General features: G+C 43.4%; 1 protein-coding gene across 3 annotated transcripts in view; it reads right to left on the bottom strand.

The window, feature by feature from the left end:
* LEPR (leptin receptor) overlaps positions 1 to 13,891 on the bottom strand; it is a 63,484-nt gene that overhangs the window by 3,213 nt on the left and 46,380 nt on the right. For 2 of the 3 annotated variants that reach the window (XM_062624424.1, XM_062624423.1), the window contains exons 10-18: positions 11,230 to 11,429; positions 9,595 to 9,743; positions 9,213 to 9,372; positions 9,050 to 9,132; positions 7,528 to 7,744; positions 6,008 to 6,190; positions 5,353 to 5,448; positions 4,971 to 5,073; positions 4,574 to 4,649 (exon numbers count right to left, since the gene is read on the bottom strand). In XM_062624424.1, coding sequence (XP_062480408.1) covers positions 4,574 to 4,649; positions 4,971 to 5,073; positions 5,353 to 5,448; positions 6,008 to 6,190; positions 7,528 to 7,744; positions 9,050 to 9,132; positions 9,213 to 9,372; positions 9,595 to 9,743; positions 11,230 to 11,429 — 1,267 coding nt within the window. The remainder of the gene's footprint in view (positions 1 to 4,573; positions 4,650 to 4,970; positions 5,074 to 5,352; positions 5,449 to 6,007; positions 6,191 to 7,527; positions 7,745 to 9,049; positions 9,133 to 9,212; positions 9,373 to 9,594; positions 9,744 to 11,229; positions 11,430 to 13,891) is intronic. The other variant, XM_062624425.1, reaches the window with a different exon arrangement.

Raw genomic sequence — 13,891 nt, 5'->3', positions numbered from 1 at the left:
CCCGGTTTCCTATTTAGGTTGTATAACCCATAGACTTCATCATTTACATGTCAACTAAAGGAACTTTCCCTGCTAGGATTATATATTTGGGGTCAAATTCAGCCTTTCTATAGCATTTTTAGAGCATTCTCATCAGAACAGGAGTGGTAGGTTTGAACTGCACAAAGAGAAACACACCATTATTTTGGAGAAACATAGGCTTTACTACTACCTAGTATATATGCACATAAAATATACAACAGCATGAAGTGGGTCTCCTAGCTACAGAGGAGAATTCACTTGAAAACCCTGTATTTGCTAATGAATTCAAGGCAAACCAAATAGATAGAAACAGTTTCTGTGTGTATCAGCAAACCATGTTCTACAGCAGGAAAGCTGCCAAAACAACTAGAAACATGTCAAAATACGTTAACTAGTCTGCAATTATGGAAGAGTCTATACTACCTCTCCTAGCTTTAGTCTAGACTAGCTATTGGTAGCACCTATGCCCTCATTTGGCAAAGCTGGTAAGCTGGTATCTAACTGCTCTGGTCCTTGCTGCTCACAAGTCCAGCATCTTCCTACACTGAAACCAATCTGTGCACTGGAATCTCTCCTCCTCTTCAAAACGATGTCAGTAACTGCATATAACGTTATCAGGCTACTGAAATAAGGTGCAGGCTGCTACTATCTGTATACACCAGGCTGTAATGATCGTAACTGGTCTGGTCTGGTGAAAGTGATCTTCTCTCTCAGGGTTGCTTTGCATTGACACTAACACAACCACAGCCAAGCAGTGTATACTGACTGCCCCCAATGACATTTTCAAATGGGAGACACACATAAACAGGAATCACAGAATCCCAGACTGGCTTGGGCTGAAGGGAGCTTAAAGCTCCTCCAGTTCCAGCCCCTGCCACGGGCAGGGACACCTTCCACTAGAGCAGCTTGCTCCAAGCCCCTGTGTCCAACCTGGCCTTGAACACTGCCAGGGATGGGGCAGCCACAGCTTCTCTGGGCACCCTGTGCCAGATGGTTTATATTGCTTCCAAAACCTGTGTGCTCCCTCACACCAGCACTGGTATCTGCTCTTACAAATGCACAGAAAACACAAAGATAGATAATATTGCCTGCAGGGATTAAATACATTCCATTCAGAGGCAGATGTGCTGCTTGGCAAAGGCCACCATCTCTTCTTAAAACATGTCACATCCCTTATTAAAACATGTCAGGTATTTAATCCAGTATAACACATATTCATTCCAATGTCCTGAGAAGATGTAGAACTCTCTCATCTCACAATTACTTAGTGAACTGGGAGAACAGTGCTGGATTTCCACAGCAGAAGCACGTGCAATATAATCTGGACACCGACTGTGTTAAACAACAGGCAAAATAGCTCCATACTTTGGAAAAGTCAGTCTTGGGTCACCAGCTCCCAAACTTTGCCCAGCAGATGAAACGAGATCCAACCAAACCAGGAATGTCAAAGAAGGCTGTATTTTGCTCTCCTGCTCACTCTAGGGTTTAAGCTGTATTTGTCTCAGAAGCCCCAGGCTACCTCTGAGCTGGAAGCCTGACCTGGGTTCAGGTCAGAATTACTTTGCACTCCAGCTGCTAAACACAGATAAATCAAAATATGCTACTGGCCTAATTCTGCCATGGCCAGATCTGGACTTTCCCATACATTTAACTCCACACATTGCAGATTAGCTGATGGACACAGCAGGATAATTTAGATACACATAAGTCTTTGCAAGTTTAGTATTAATTTCCCTGTGAAATAATACCTGTAGTTGTGTTTAAATCATTTCTCCACCATTACAGGAGACTAAAACATTACTATTTTATTGAGCAGAGAAGAGGAATTTTCATGATTTTTGACATTATGCATACATGTAAAGGCTTGCATGACAGAGTCTAGATGCAAGACCTGCCTGGTTTAGGTAAGGATTCATAGATTCGTGGAATGGTTTGGGTTGGAAGGGACCTTAAACACCATCTTGCTGCTGTGAGCAATACAATCAGGATAAAATAGTCTATAAATGCAGTTCTGGAGTACCAAATGTGAGATACTGAATATACAAAGTAATGATCAGATGATTTAATATGGCTGTGTATCAGGACAAGACAGGAGTTTCACATCAAATGCCTTCAGAATGACATCAGAAGTTCCCAGCATTGGTATAGAGGCTATTTATGTAATCAGTGCTTATCACAACTAAAGAAAAATATCACATGTGAGCTGTACACTGCTTTTTGTCCAGGAAATTCCATCCACACATACAAAAAGGCAGGATTTGGCTCCAAAAACATGGTTTCAAAGAACATGTGCCAGCCTTGGAGATGCCAACCTGAGGACAGGCCCTGTGCTTTGAGTGCAGTTAACATTTCCCAGTGGAGTTAGTACAAGGCATGGAAGAGGCATGCATCCTACTGCACAAGCTGTTTAAAAGCATGTCAACCTTCACTACCTTTCATCTTCCATCATTTTTTCCCCATTAATTATGGGGCCAGGCATATGGATACAGAGCGGGATCCCCAGGGTGTCAGCTTCACCCTCCCTTTCCAGTTAGAACGTCATCAACTTTAATACCCTTACTTCAGCTCAACCAGTCAGTGAGGAGAATCATTTCCAAGGTGCTAAATCCAACATGCAAACTTCATGCCCCTCTGCAGGTGGGGACAATGAGGATCGTCATGAACTCCTTTTGCTATAGATGAAGATCAGACAAATACAGTTGTGCTGGTGCTACTCATACCTCTGCAATTAAGATCTATTCATAGACCCCTTCCACCTCCACCAAAATCACATCTTCCTTGAGGATTTCTGACCTCTTTTCCAAGTACAGACAGAATGTTAGAGATTACTCATGCACCTGCACTGGGGTGGCTTCATGTTTAAATGACAGCAAATGAACAAGCTGTATAAATAACATGCACATTGGTATTTCCAGGAAAATGCAAGCAAATAAAAAGCTCAGTAAGGCACAAAACACACCCAGTTTCCGCATTCTCTGAGTTGCTGCTGCACCCAAATGCATACAAAAAGCTCAAAAGACCATAATGGGACAATGAAGTACTTGTGTGAATAGAGATTTGATCACTTTGATGTGCCTGGAGTCAGTGGAAACTCCCAAGCTGGCTCTCGATTAGAACAAACACTCAATTAGAACAAGAAACTACTTTTGAGTGGAGTTGGGAGCTGTAACTGGGCAGATCTTGCACTCAAGCTGGATGAATTCCAAACCAATCTGATGTCTCTGCTTCCTGGGCTGCATCCTAGGAAGGGCTGGGCTCTCCCAACTCCTTCTGAGAACCAGGGCTTGAGAGGATTCAGCCCTTTGCCAGTCTGCAGAGCAGCAAAGAAAAGTTAAAACCACCAAATCCAAAGTCAGTGCTCCTGCCTGTGCAAGTGACAAACTGGGGCTTGGTTTTGCTCCTGATTATTTCAAGGGCATTTTAGATTTTTGACCAAGTTACTTCCAGGACTCATTGTATTTAAACAACTCAGTGTTGCATCTGTGCTTCCTGTCTGCTGAACAGAAATATAACAGTCTTCTAACAGTTTTGTATAGAAAGCCTGGAAGCTGGCCCAGTGGTTCAGCAGGCACTGATCATGATCAGACTTAAAGAATGCCCATTCTCTGTTTAAGTGAAATGAAAGGCTGAGAGAGCTGGGCTGGGTCAGCCTGGAGAAGGGAAGGCTCCTGAAGGGGAGACCTTCAAGCAGCTCCAGGGCTTAAAGGGGCTGCAGGAAACCTGGAGAGGGGCTTGGGACAAGGGCCTGTAGGGACAGGCCAAGGGGAATGGCTTTAAGCTGCCAGAGGTTGAGGAGACTGAGATGAGCCCTTAGGCAGAAGCTCTTCCCTGTGAGGGTGCTGAGGCGCTGGCACAGGGTGCCCAGAGAAGCTGTGGCTGCCCCATCCCTGGCAGTGTTCAAGGCCAGGTTGGACACAGGGGCTTGGAGCAAGCTGCTCTAGTGGAAGGGGTCCCTGCCCGTGGCAGGGGTTGGAGCTGGGTGAGCTTTAAAGTCCCTTCCAACCCAAATCGTGCTATGAAATAAAAGATGAGAAAAAGAAACCTTCATTGGGGAATGCAAATTAAATACCTGAAAAATCTTCTGCCATTAGATGCTCTTTTAGAAATAACAGGTCTGAATTTGGATTATTATCTCAGTGATTGCCCAATGTTGGATGCTGGGTCCATGAGAAGCTTAGTCTACTGCTAAGCCTACATGAAGACTCTACAACCCACCACAGCACCCAAATCACAGGCTGTTTATCCCAGCAAAGAGTCTGGCCTTTGATACACTTGCGGCACTTGCTAAGGTGCACAAGCACTACATCCATGGGATTCTGCAACTGATTTACTGATTGCCCTGAAATTTAAACACCAGCTACACTCAGAAGAGATGTCAGTCTTTGGTCCTGGCCTGGTCCTACATGTCAGCTCTCTACACCAAGAGAAGTGCTGCACTGGTAACTTCAGAGGCTCAAGTGGCTTCATTCAGTAGCTCAGGCAGGGTCTGGTCTACCCAAGAGCTGTCAGAGCAGTGGGGTGGGGGAAGAGACATCACTAAGGGAATACACACCTTCTGAAAATTAACTCCTTGTGCCCAGGAGCAGTTCTTGGGGTTTGGAACATCTTCCCAAAACAGCTTCTTCATTCTGAAACATGAGGTAAATCCTGGAGTTGGTACTGGTCTCATACTCTCTGTACTGCTCTCATTCCCCTCTGCTGTGTCAGAAAAGGAATCCATGCAGTTTTATTTATCCAGAGCACTGTGGCAATGACATTTTCACAAGGTAACAGGACCGCACTCAATTCTGGGTGCTGTATTCCACAGTCCCCTGCCTTTCGGTACAGTACATCAAAAATATGCATAAATAATCCCTGGCTTTCCCCAGAAATATCCTGCCCACCAGTTCAGCACTGAGGCATCCCCTAAGCTGCATCACCTTCTTCTGAGATGACAATGAACAACCCACCTTTGGTGTGAAACCAGCAGTGCTCCAAGCAACAAACCTGAGGTTGAAATGACTATTGGCAGAACCACATAGAGGTTGGCATTGTTCTCATTTTCATATCCAGCTGGAAATTAAAGGGATTTAGTTAATAATGCAGTCAAATAGTTTGTGTACAAGTAGTTTGCATCTAAATCACTGTCCATAGTTACATTACAATTATAATTACACACAGCTATATTACAATTATAATTACAAATATAATTAAACTGACTATATATATATATACAAATATAAATAAATCTGACATGTTTTTCTGGTAAGATACAGACTTCTCCTGCATTTAAATGTTACTTTTACAAGCTCCTATTTCATAAACAACAGGGAGAAAGATCCTGTCAGTCACCTTTGGTAAACTGATCTGTTGCTCTGGGTTTGCCAACTCCTCCAGCAAACACAGGATACAGGCTGAACTGGTACTTCTCGATCAGGATAAAGTGGTCTGGAAAGAGGAAATCAACCTTCTGAATCACAACTATTATCCTACTTTTAAACAATCACCTCCACAGGTGCTCTGGTCACATATCAGAGCTCAGATCAGCACAGAGAGGGGAATAATGAAAGCTGTCTTTTATAGATACATATTTTAATATCAGAAGATTAAACCCATTAATCTATACAGGACAATCTGGCATTATTCTGTCATGGAATTAACACCTGTACGGAGCTATTGTAATAAATTTTAAGATTAAAGCCAAAATGCAAATGGAATGAACACATTAACTTAGATATTAGCTGCTGTATTCAATATTCCAGAGCTGACTTTTTTTGTATTGCCAAAAAATGAGCATGCTCCTGAGTTTCAGTCTTTGTTAATCTGATAACAAATGCAGCAGTCAATCCTTTACAGTCGGTGCTCTAATGATGATTAGGAATCGCTCCACTGGTCCTTATCATAAATCAGGAACAGAGAGGGGGAAAAGGAATCACAGAGCTCAGTAATGTCCCATCTTGCTGCTCCATATTAACACAATATATTCTACTTTCCAGCACACACTCACCATAAATGTAATATTTACTGATATTTGGAGGAACTCGCACCCATTTCATCTCCTCTTCTTTGTTAAGGTTCTTCCACTCAATAATAAAAGACGTTACCACGTATATTTGAGGGGAGAGTGTCCAGATCAGAATCACACAAGTGCTGTTCACTGGGTAAGCGCTGAGGGACCGCACAACACTCACTGACAGGGCAAAGAGAAACCAGCCATGAGTAATGTGAGCAGAAGCGAGATGACGATGGGTTAAGCAGGAGAGGTGTTTACTGCGAACTACATGCATATGGGTGACTGCTATGGTTTGAGCACATGAACATAGTATCATAGAATCCCAGACTGGATTGGGCTGAAGAGACCTTAGAGCTCACCCAGCTCCAACCCCCTGCCATGGGCAGGGACACCTTCCACTAGAGCAGCTTGCTCCAAGCCCCTGTGTCCAACCTGGCCTTGAACACTGCCAGGGATGGGGCAGCCACAGCTTCTCTGGGCACCCTGTTCATTTATCATTTACTTGCTTAATTGTCTTCTATAAAATAAAGCCAGGTCTCTAGTTCACATAAGCAAGCATATTTCTCTTTGAGCCAGCACAGCTTGGTTCACACCAACTAGTCCTGAACATTAAACAGATCAAGTTTCTTACCAGACATCAAACAAACATCCTGATTCTCACGTGCACTTCCGTAACTATAAGTCCTTCACAAAAAAACCTATCAACATGTACTGAACTGTCAACATTTAAACAGTAAAGAACACACTGGGAGCCCTGTAACGTAAATCCTACTGAGGCTAAGCAATACACCAAGGTAACAATCCAGTTGGACAAAGGCTTCCCATGACATCTGCTACCAGCCACAGGGTTTCCAGAGCACATTTACACACAATATCAGAAATTTATCCACAATAATGCTTTTAAAATAGCATTACAGCAGAAAAGTTTTCCAAATAGGCTGCAGTGATGTTTCCCACAGCATATATTTGCACGTGAATGTTACACAATGGAAGTATTTCAATGCAACAGGCTTTATTTCATTAGTAAAGCAGAGTGAATCAATAAAGCAGCTGAATCAATGAGAAAGCCAAACCTCTCAAACAATGTACTCTGGCAGCCCCTCAGGTGATCAGCCGGAGAAACAAGACCATATATCATTTTGGAAACAACCAAACATTCCCTAGCAGGAATGTTGGGTGTTCCTAAGACAAAGTAGATGAAAGATGAGTTCTACAGTAAGAATTTCTTATTCTTTGATTAATTACTTTAGATTCTGCTAGTGGAAAGTAACAGACAACTCTTTTCCCAACCCAAAGGTCATTAAGGTTTTCATGCAATGGAAATCTCATTTTTCAACTAGCTCTGTTGGTGAGATGCAGAAGCTGTTTCCCATATACAGCTGAATGTACCATCACAGAACATTTTTTATCCTAAGAAAGGGAATTTGATTATAAAGAAAGCTTTGTCCAAAAGCATCACAACAATTCCCAGCATTTTCCACATCTCAAAATGGTCACTAACAGGTGTTTCTTACCTGTGCTCATTTGCTGGGATAGAGTTAAATTAAAATTAACTGAAGAAACTCCAACTGAATTCATGGCCAGAACAGTAATGGTGTGCGTGTGCTCAGTCCATGGAAATGAACAGGTAGTGCCATTGTCAACATACTCTGACCATGTGGTGTTTCCTGATGTCTGATGCTGTATAACGTAGCGGCTCACACTGCACAAGGAGTGACTCTTCATCAGTGGCTGCAGCAAATATTGGCATGAATTAATCTCCCAGCCTTTGATTTCAAAAGCAAATGTTATTTGGGCAGAAGGCACCATTCCAATGTTAAGAAAACATGATCCAGTAAAGATATTCTATAGGCTGTCTACTGCCCTTTTAGCAAAGGCTCTGTAGTCTATCTAAAGACTTAATTCCTTCTATCTCCCTCCCTAAGAGCTGACACAATTCCTTGCTGTTCCAGGGGGAAAAAGAGGGCACAAGGAAATACAAACTTTCAGGCTCCTCTAGTAACTCACTGTTTCATGTTGTCTTTTTCAGGACTGAGAAAACAGAACAGATGACTGTTTGCACACGACACATGGGCAAACAGGAGTGAGTAGTCACGGATATGCTTTTTTCTCTGTCCTGTGTTAACCTGTTCACTGTGCCCAGTTTATGTGTAGTTGCAGTGGTGTTTGTACAGGCAGCTTCCTAGGAGCCAGTGGCACATTCTGCTCAGGCATCTCAGTCAGCAGAACTTGGCAGCTAAAGACTGCACCTCATTCTAAACTGCAGTCTGTGATTCCACATTACTCTTTCTTCTGAGTGTTAAGAGCCAATTGCATTTTAAGTCTCCATTTCATAGCATTTGTGTAACTAACACTGAAAGTACAGGTCTCCACACAAAGGCAAGGAAACCTGTAGCTTGCCTGGAGAGCTGAGGGCTTTCCTGTAGTGAGGACTGTAAGACAGAAACAACGGGATGCTCCCCATGGCTGTGATGCAGCCCCCACGTGCAGTTCAACATGGCTGTGGTGCAGGTAACTGGACCTCGGATGGGTCCACTCTACAAACATCAGTTCAGGAGGCTGGCCTGTGAGCTTCCCAAGTGTGGAACAGGCCTGCAGCCAGTGTATGTCTCATCCAACTTACAACCAACCACACAGCACTAGGAAAGTTCTTGTCCTACTGCATTACTATGAACTTGGTAATGATTAGGGTACAAGATTAGCTCAACATGTGCCAGCAAGGGGCAGGGGAGAATAAACAGAATAAAACCAGAAGGGAGTAAAGTCCAAGACACGCTGCTTGAGCAAAGAAGACAAACCCGCCTCTCACTGTATCACAGCCTTACAGTCAATATTCACCAGCAACCTCCACTTGCCTCCAGTATTAGCCAAGCAAGAGGTAATAGCTCAAAAGAGGTCACATCCCAAGTGAAACCCCATAAGCAGTGACTGCCCAGCTTTGCCTCCCAGGGAAACGTGCTCATCATACTAACTTTCTGGCAATTCTACCCATGGGTTTTGGATCAAAGTGAATGACCAAAAGGGAATTGTTCTCACCTTCCATAGGAGTGTAACATTCTTCTGCCTCCTTGCTGGATCTTCAGTAATAATCCTCCAAAATTCAGGGCCCTGTAAGGGAGCTGCAGTTTTGAAAGAACAGTGTCACTCTTCAGTCTGAAGCTGCACAGCCCCAAAGAATGCACTCTGAAAGCACAAGTACCTTTGATATCTTTTACAAGGGTATAGGCTGATCTGCTCCAGTTGCTCCAGTAGCCTGATCCATCCAGCTCCCTGCACCGGACCTGAACGACATACTCAACACAAAGGTTTTGAACTTCTATCACAGCTGATCTTGTGGGTGCATTTGAAACTTCATAAAGCTGTAACAGAAGTCAAAACAGGCTGAGTAAGAACAAAAGGCTGTTTTAGCATCTGCCAGAGTCAGAATTCCTGAAAATGAATCCAATGAGAAAGTGAATTAATCTGTAACATAACCATTATAACCATGATTCACTGCATGCCACAAATTCCACCTAAACCCAGTTAACACACTCGGTGACAACACTGCATCAACCCATGATCTAGATTAAAAGAGACAGTACCTCCCACATCATTTCCTCCCTGTTCACAGCATACCGAATCTGAAATTTCAGATCACTGTTTGCAAACAGAGGGTTTGTCCAGCTCACATTCAGCAGCCCAACATTCCTGGTGAGTTCTGCTTTAACACTGGAGGGAGGAAGCAGCTTCACTAGAAAATGGAAAGAAAAAGAAAGGCTATGAGGTCTGCAAGGACATCCCTCATTAAATCCACTCATCATGGGCTATTTTCTTCTGCCCTGAGGCTGGCAGGTATCACATTGTGGCTTCTGCCATCCCAAGTAAAGCTGGACTAGAATGCAAATGTAAGCATTCACCAACCCAGCCTGGCTGGGCCATTCTCTGCAGACAGAGCATTGCTGACTGAGAAAGACAATGCCTGTCTAATGGGAAATTCATTCTGATTTTGACCCAAAGTCAAATCACCAAAGAAAAGGTGAAGTTGAAATCTCAAAATCAAAGTTTCTGACAGAATAAGCGTTTCATTTAATAACAAAATAATCATCCATGGGCAAGTTTCAATACATTTCATTTTAATCCAAACCCCAATGGCTTATATTGATGCCAGCACCTTGTACCTCCCCTGGTACAAACAGCAAATGATTTTATACATATAAAAATATATATAAAACTTGTTTTGGCTCATCAGAGGGTGAGGGAGGAGAAAATAATAAGTAAGATAAGCTTTCAATTCTGGGTAGTGCTAGAATGAATCTGGTTTGGTTTACCATGACATAGAGCACCTTTCATCCAGTGTAGGTCAATTCTATTGCTTTCGAGTGATGACTTGAATAAATCAGGCTCCTGGAGTTCTGCTACAACTCCTCACTGTGCAGCGCTGTCCAAAGCCAGCACCTCCATCCAAAAGGGCACAGGCAACTGAGAGCACAGCCTGCCCACCCCAGACTAATACTACAGCTGCTCTCCACATACATAATAGATGTGGTTTATTATTCTGCTTTATTTCATGTAGCACTTCTGTGCTCCAGCTGCCATGTTTTCTCTATACATATTGTCCAATTTTATGTCCAAAAAATAGAGTCCAATGAATGCTCTGAGTCACAGAGCAGATAATAAGTGTTTTCACATTTTGCAGTGTTTCAAAACACTCAAACACTGTCCCTGCCTCCTGCTTTTACACAAATTTAAGTGCTCTGTGTCACAAAAGAAGCTTTGCAAATACATGCAAGAGCATGAGCAGTCCCTATGACTGTAAGCGAACAGGTAACTGTGTAACACATATAGTGCTGCATCAAAGTATAAACTTAACTACTTAAAGACTCCCGAAACATAACATAACCAAGAACCTTCAAAATGAGACTTTGTTCCTAAATCTAATTCTTGCATTTTCTAGAGATCTCTTTACAAAACTCTTTATAGGATAAACCCACAAAACTGGATGTTTCATGTTATAGGTATTAGCTGCAGCTACAATCTGCTCCTGTGCCAAGCAAAGGTATGGAAATATCATTTAATCCAATGTCTTTTAGAAGACATTATCAAAGCTTTTATGTTCTTATGTTCTTTCCACAATCTAATTGAGTTAAAATGCTATGAAGAAGTACTTTACCTACACCATATAGGGAATGAAATCCAAGGTCACAAGTGAAGAAAGACGTGCACAAATCTGGACCTACCCACATCAGCTGGAATGACACAAGTTGGTGAGGATTCAAGTGTTCCTAGTAAGTGCTTAAATTCTATCCACATGGTATATCCAGATAAAAGAAAAATAGGCTGAAATGTGCACTCGTAAGAATGGTTCTTCCGCAAATGACATTCTTTCACCTCTGATTTTGGAGATGTACTTGGAAAGTCGGAACAATAAATTCTGCTCCTTAAAAGAGAGAAAAACCACATTCAGTCAACACACTGCAACTATAAGCTGCCCGTGGCATCAGTAAAATAGAACTCTGAAGGCAATTAAAATAAATGGTGTCACTGGAACCTTCTGGGATTTTCTGATGATTATTTGGAAAGATCTTGAGCTTGAAATCTGCACAAAATGGATAAACAACATTGCAGTGTTACTCCTCAAAGCTTTGGCTCTTAGCTGGAATAAAGCAAAACATGAAGGCTCTCCCTGTGGAAATCTCTGATAAGAAACTAACTACAGGGAGAAAGAGGTACAAGAAGAGCAGGCACCTGCAAATACTCATAAATTATAGAATCCCAGCCTGGTTTGTGTTGGAAGGGACCTTAAAGCTCCTCCAGCTCCAACCCCTGCCACGGGCAGGGACCCCTTCCACTAGAGCAGCTTGCTCCAAGCCCCTGTGTCCAACCTGGCCTTGAACACTGCCAGGGATGGGGCAGCCACAGCTTCTCTGGGCACCCTGTGCCAGCGCCTCAGCACCGCCTCAGCACCCTCACAGGGAAGAGCTTCTGCCTAAGAGCCCGCCTCAACCTCCCCTCAATCTAAATTACGTTCCTTGAATGGTGTTTATTAGCAATACACATAGCACGGCAGATGTCCAGCCAAGAATTTGCTCCAGCTGAGAATATGGCTTTCAAAACACCAAAGGGCATCCAGGGGAAAGCTGCCACATGGATCAGTCAGGCAGTGAAGTCTCCAGGAGATGGAAACCCCATAAAAAAATATCAGTTCTGGAGGGTGCTATTGAAATCCCACATGCAGACAGTATCTCATCTGGCAACAGAAGAGAGGAGAGCTGGACTCTGAGTAAAATAGCACCGGACACCTTATCAGTGATGGAAAGTGTTCCAATTCCTCCTAATTTTTCCTAAGCTTCATGGCCAGCTTAGACTTGTGGTGAGTGGCCAGATAAGGATTAGTTCTCCAACTGAACCACAGAAGTTACACTGAGCTGAATCTCTTCCTGTCCACATAGCTAACAGTGATTAAACTGGTGCCTTGTGCTTTGAAGATTCAGCTCAGCATTCCCTGGATTTACAGGATGATCATCTCTGCACTGTTTCTGTTGGCAGCATTGGCTGTAGAGGAAGATGTAGTTACAACCCAACCAAAACAAGACACCAAGAGCAAAGCTATCACACCAATGTACTGCAGAACATTGGCTTTCGTCTGCAGGACATAATTGCATCAGTCAGTAAGAAGAATAGCTGTGGGCTCCTGGAAAACCAGATGTGCCTGATGCTGATGTGACACATCTGACTTTCAACTTCTACCATGAGGACTTGCTACGTCTAAGCAAACACCAGCAATTCCTGCATATTTGTGGTGTCTCTTACAAATAAGTTAGGTAATTAAAACCCCTATTTCATTTGGTTTCAAAATTCATATTCTTTTTCTGTATTTTTGCTCCCAATATGTAACAGAATATTATACAAATAACAGTGGTGATTCTGCCCCTCTGTTGTGCTCTGGGGAGACCTCCCCCTGCAGCCCTGATCCAGCTCTGGGGCAACAGCACAAGAGGGACGTGGAGCTGTTGGAGCAAGGCCAGAGGAGGCCATGGAGATGCTGCGAGGGCTGGAGCAGCTCTGCTCTGGAGCCAGGCTGAGAGAGCTGGGCTGGGGCAGCCTGGAGAAGAGAAGGCTCCTGAAGGGGAGACCTGAGAGCAGCTCCAGTGCCTGAAGGGGCTGCAGGAAAGCTGGAGAGGGGCTTGGGACAAGGGATGTAGGGACAGGCCAAGGGGAATGGCTTTAACCTGCCAGAACACGGGAGACTGAGATGAGCTCTTAGGCAGAAGCTCTTCCCTGTGAGGGTGCTGAGGCGCTGGCACAGGGTGCCCAGAGAAGCTGTGGCTGCCCCATCCCTGGCAGTGTTCAAGGCCAGGTTGGACACAGGGGCTTGGAGCAAGCTGCTCTAGTGGAAGGTGTCCCTGCCCGTGGCAGGGGTTGGAACTGGATGAGCTTTAAGATCCCTTGCAGCCAAAATCATTCCACAATTCTATGATACTGGTATTCTCATAAGTGTACATTTTCAAACGTCTTATAGTTCAACTGTATGGAAATCACTACATGAATGGGGTCCCCCATTATTTATTTGTTTTTATTTTTCCTCTGTCAGATCCTACCATTAACAAACAAACAAAAGCCCAAAGAAAGATCACAACAAATACCAGCTTCTGGGCAGCATTTTCACTCTGTATTAATGTTCACTGTTTGATCTACCAAACTGTAACAAATGCACGAGGTATCACCTCCTACTAGAAAAGAACATCTTTAAATAAACCTGAACAAGTAAAAAGTGGGAATAAAAACCTTGGCAAGAGCAGCACAGGCTTTATTTCAAGCTCCCTGCCCAGCTGCATACTCATTACATTCATATTTTTGAAGACACTTTAAACAAAACCTACCTTAGCAGCCAGTTAGTCA

This window comes from Pezoporus occidentalis, unplaced genomic scaffold, assembly GCF_034315485.1.
Source record: "Pezoporus occidentalis ecotype Australia unplaced genomic scaffold, CSIRO_AGI_Poc_V1 ctg267, whole genome shotgun sequence".
In the NCBI taxonomy this organism is placed as follows: domain Eukaryota; kingdom Metazoa; phylum Chordata; class Aves; order Psittaciformes; family Psittacidae; genus Pezoporus; species Pezoporus occidentalis.
Note: the sequence above shows the minus strand (reverse complement) of the source record. Positions and strands in the feature narration are given on the sequence as shown.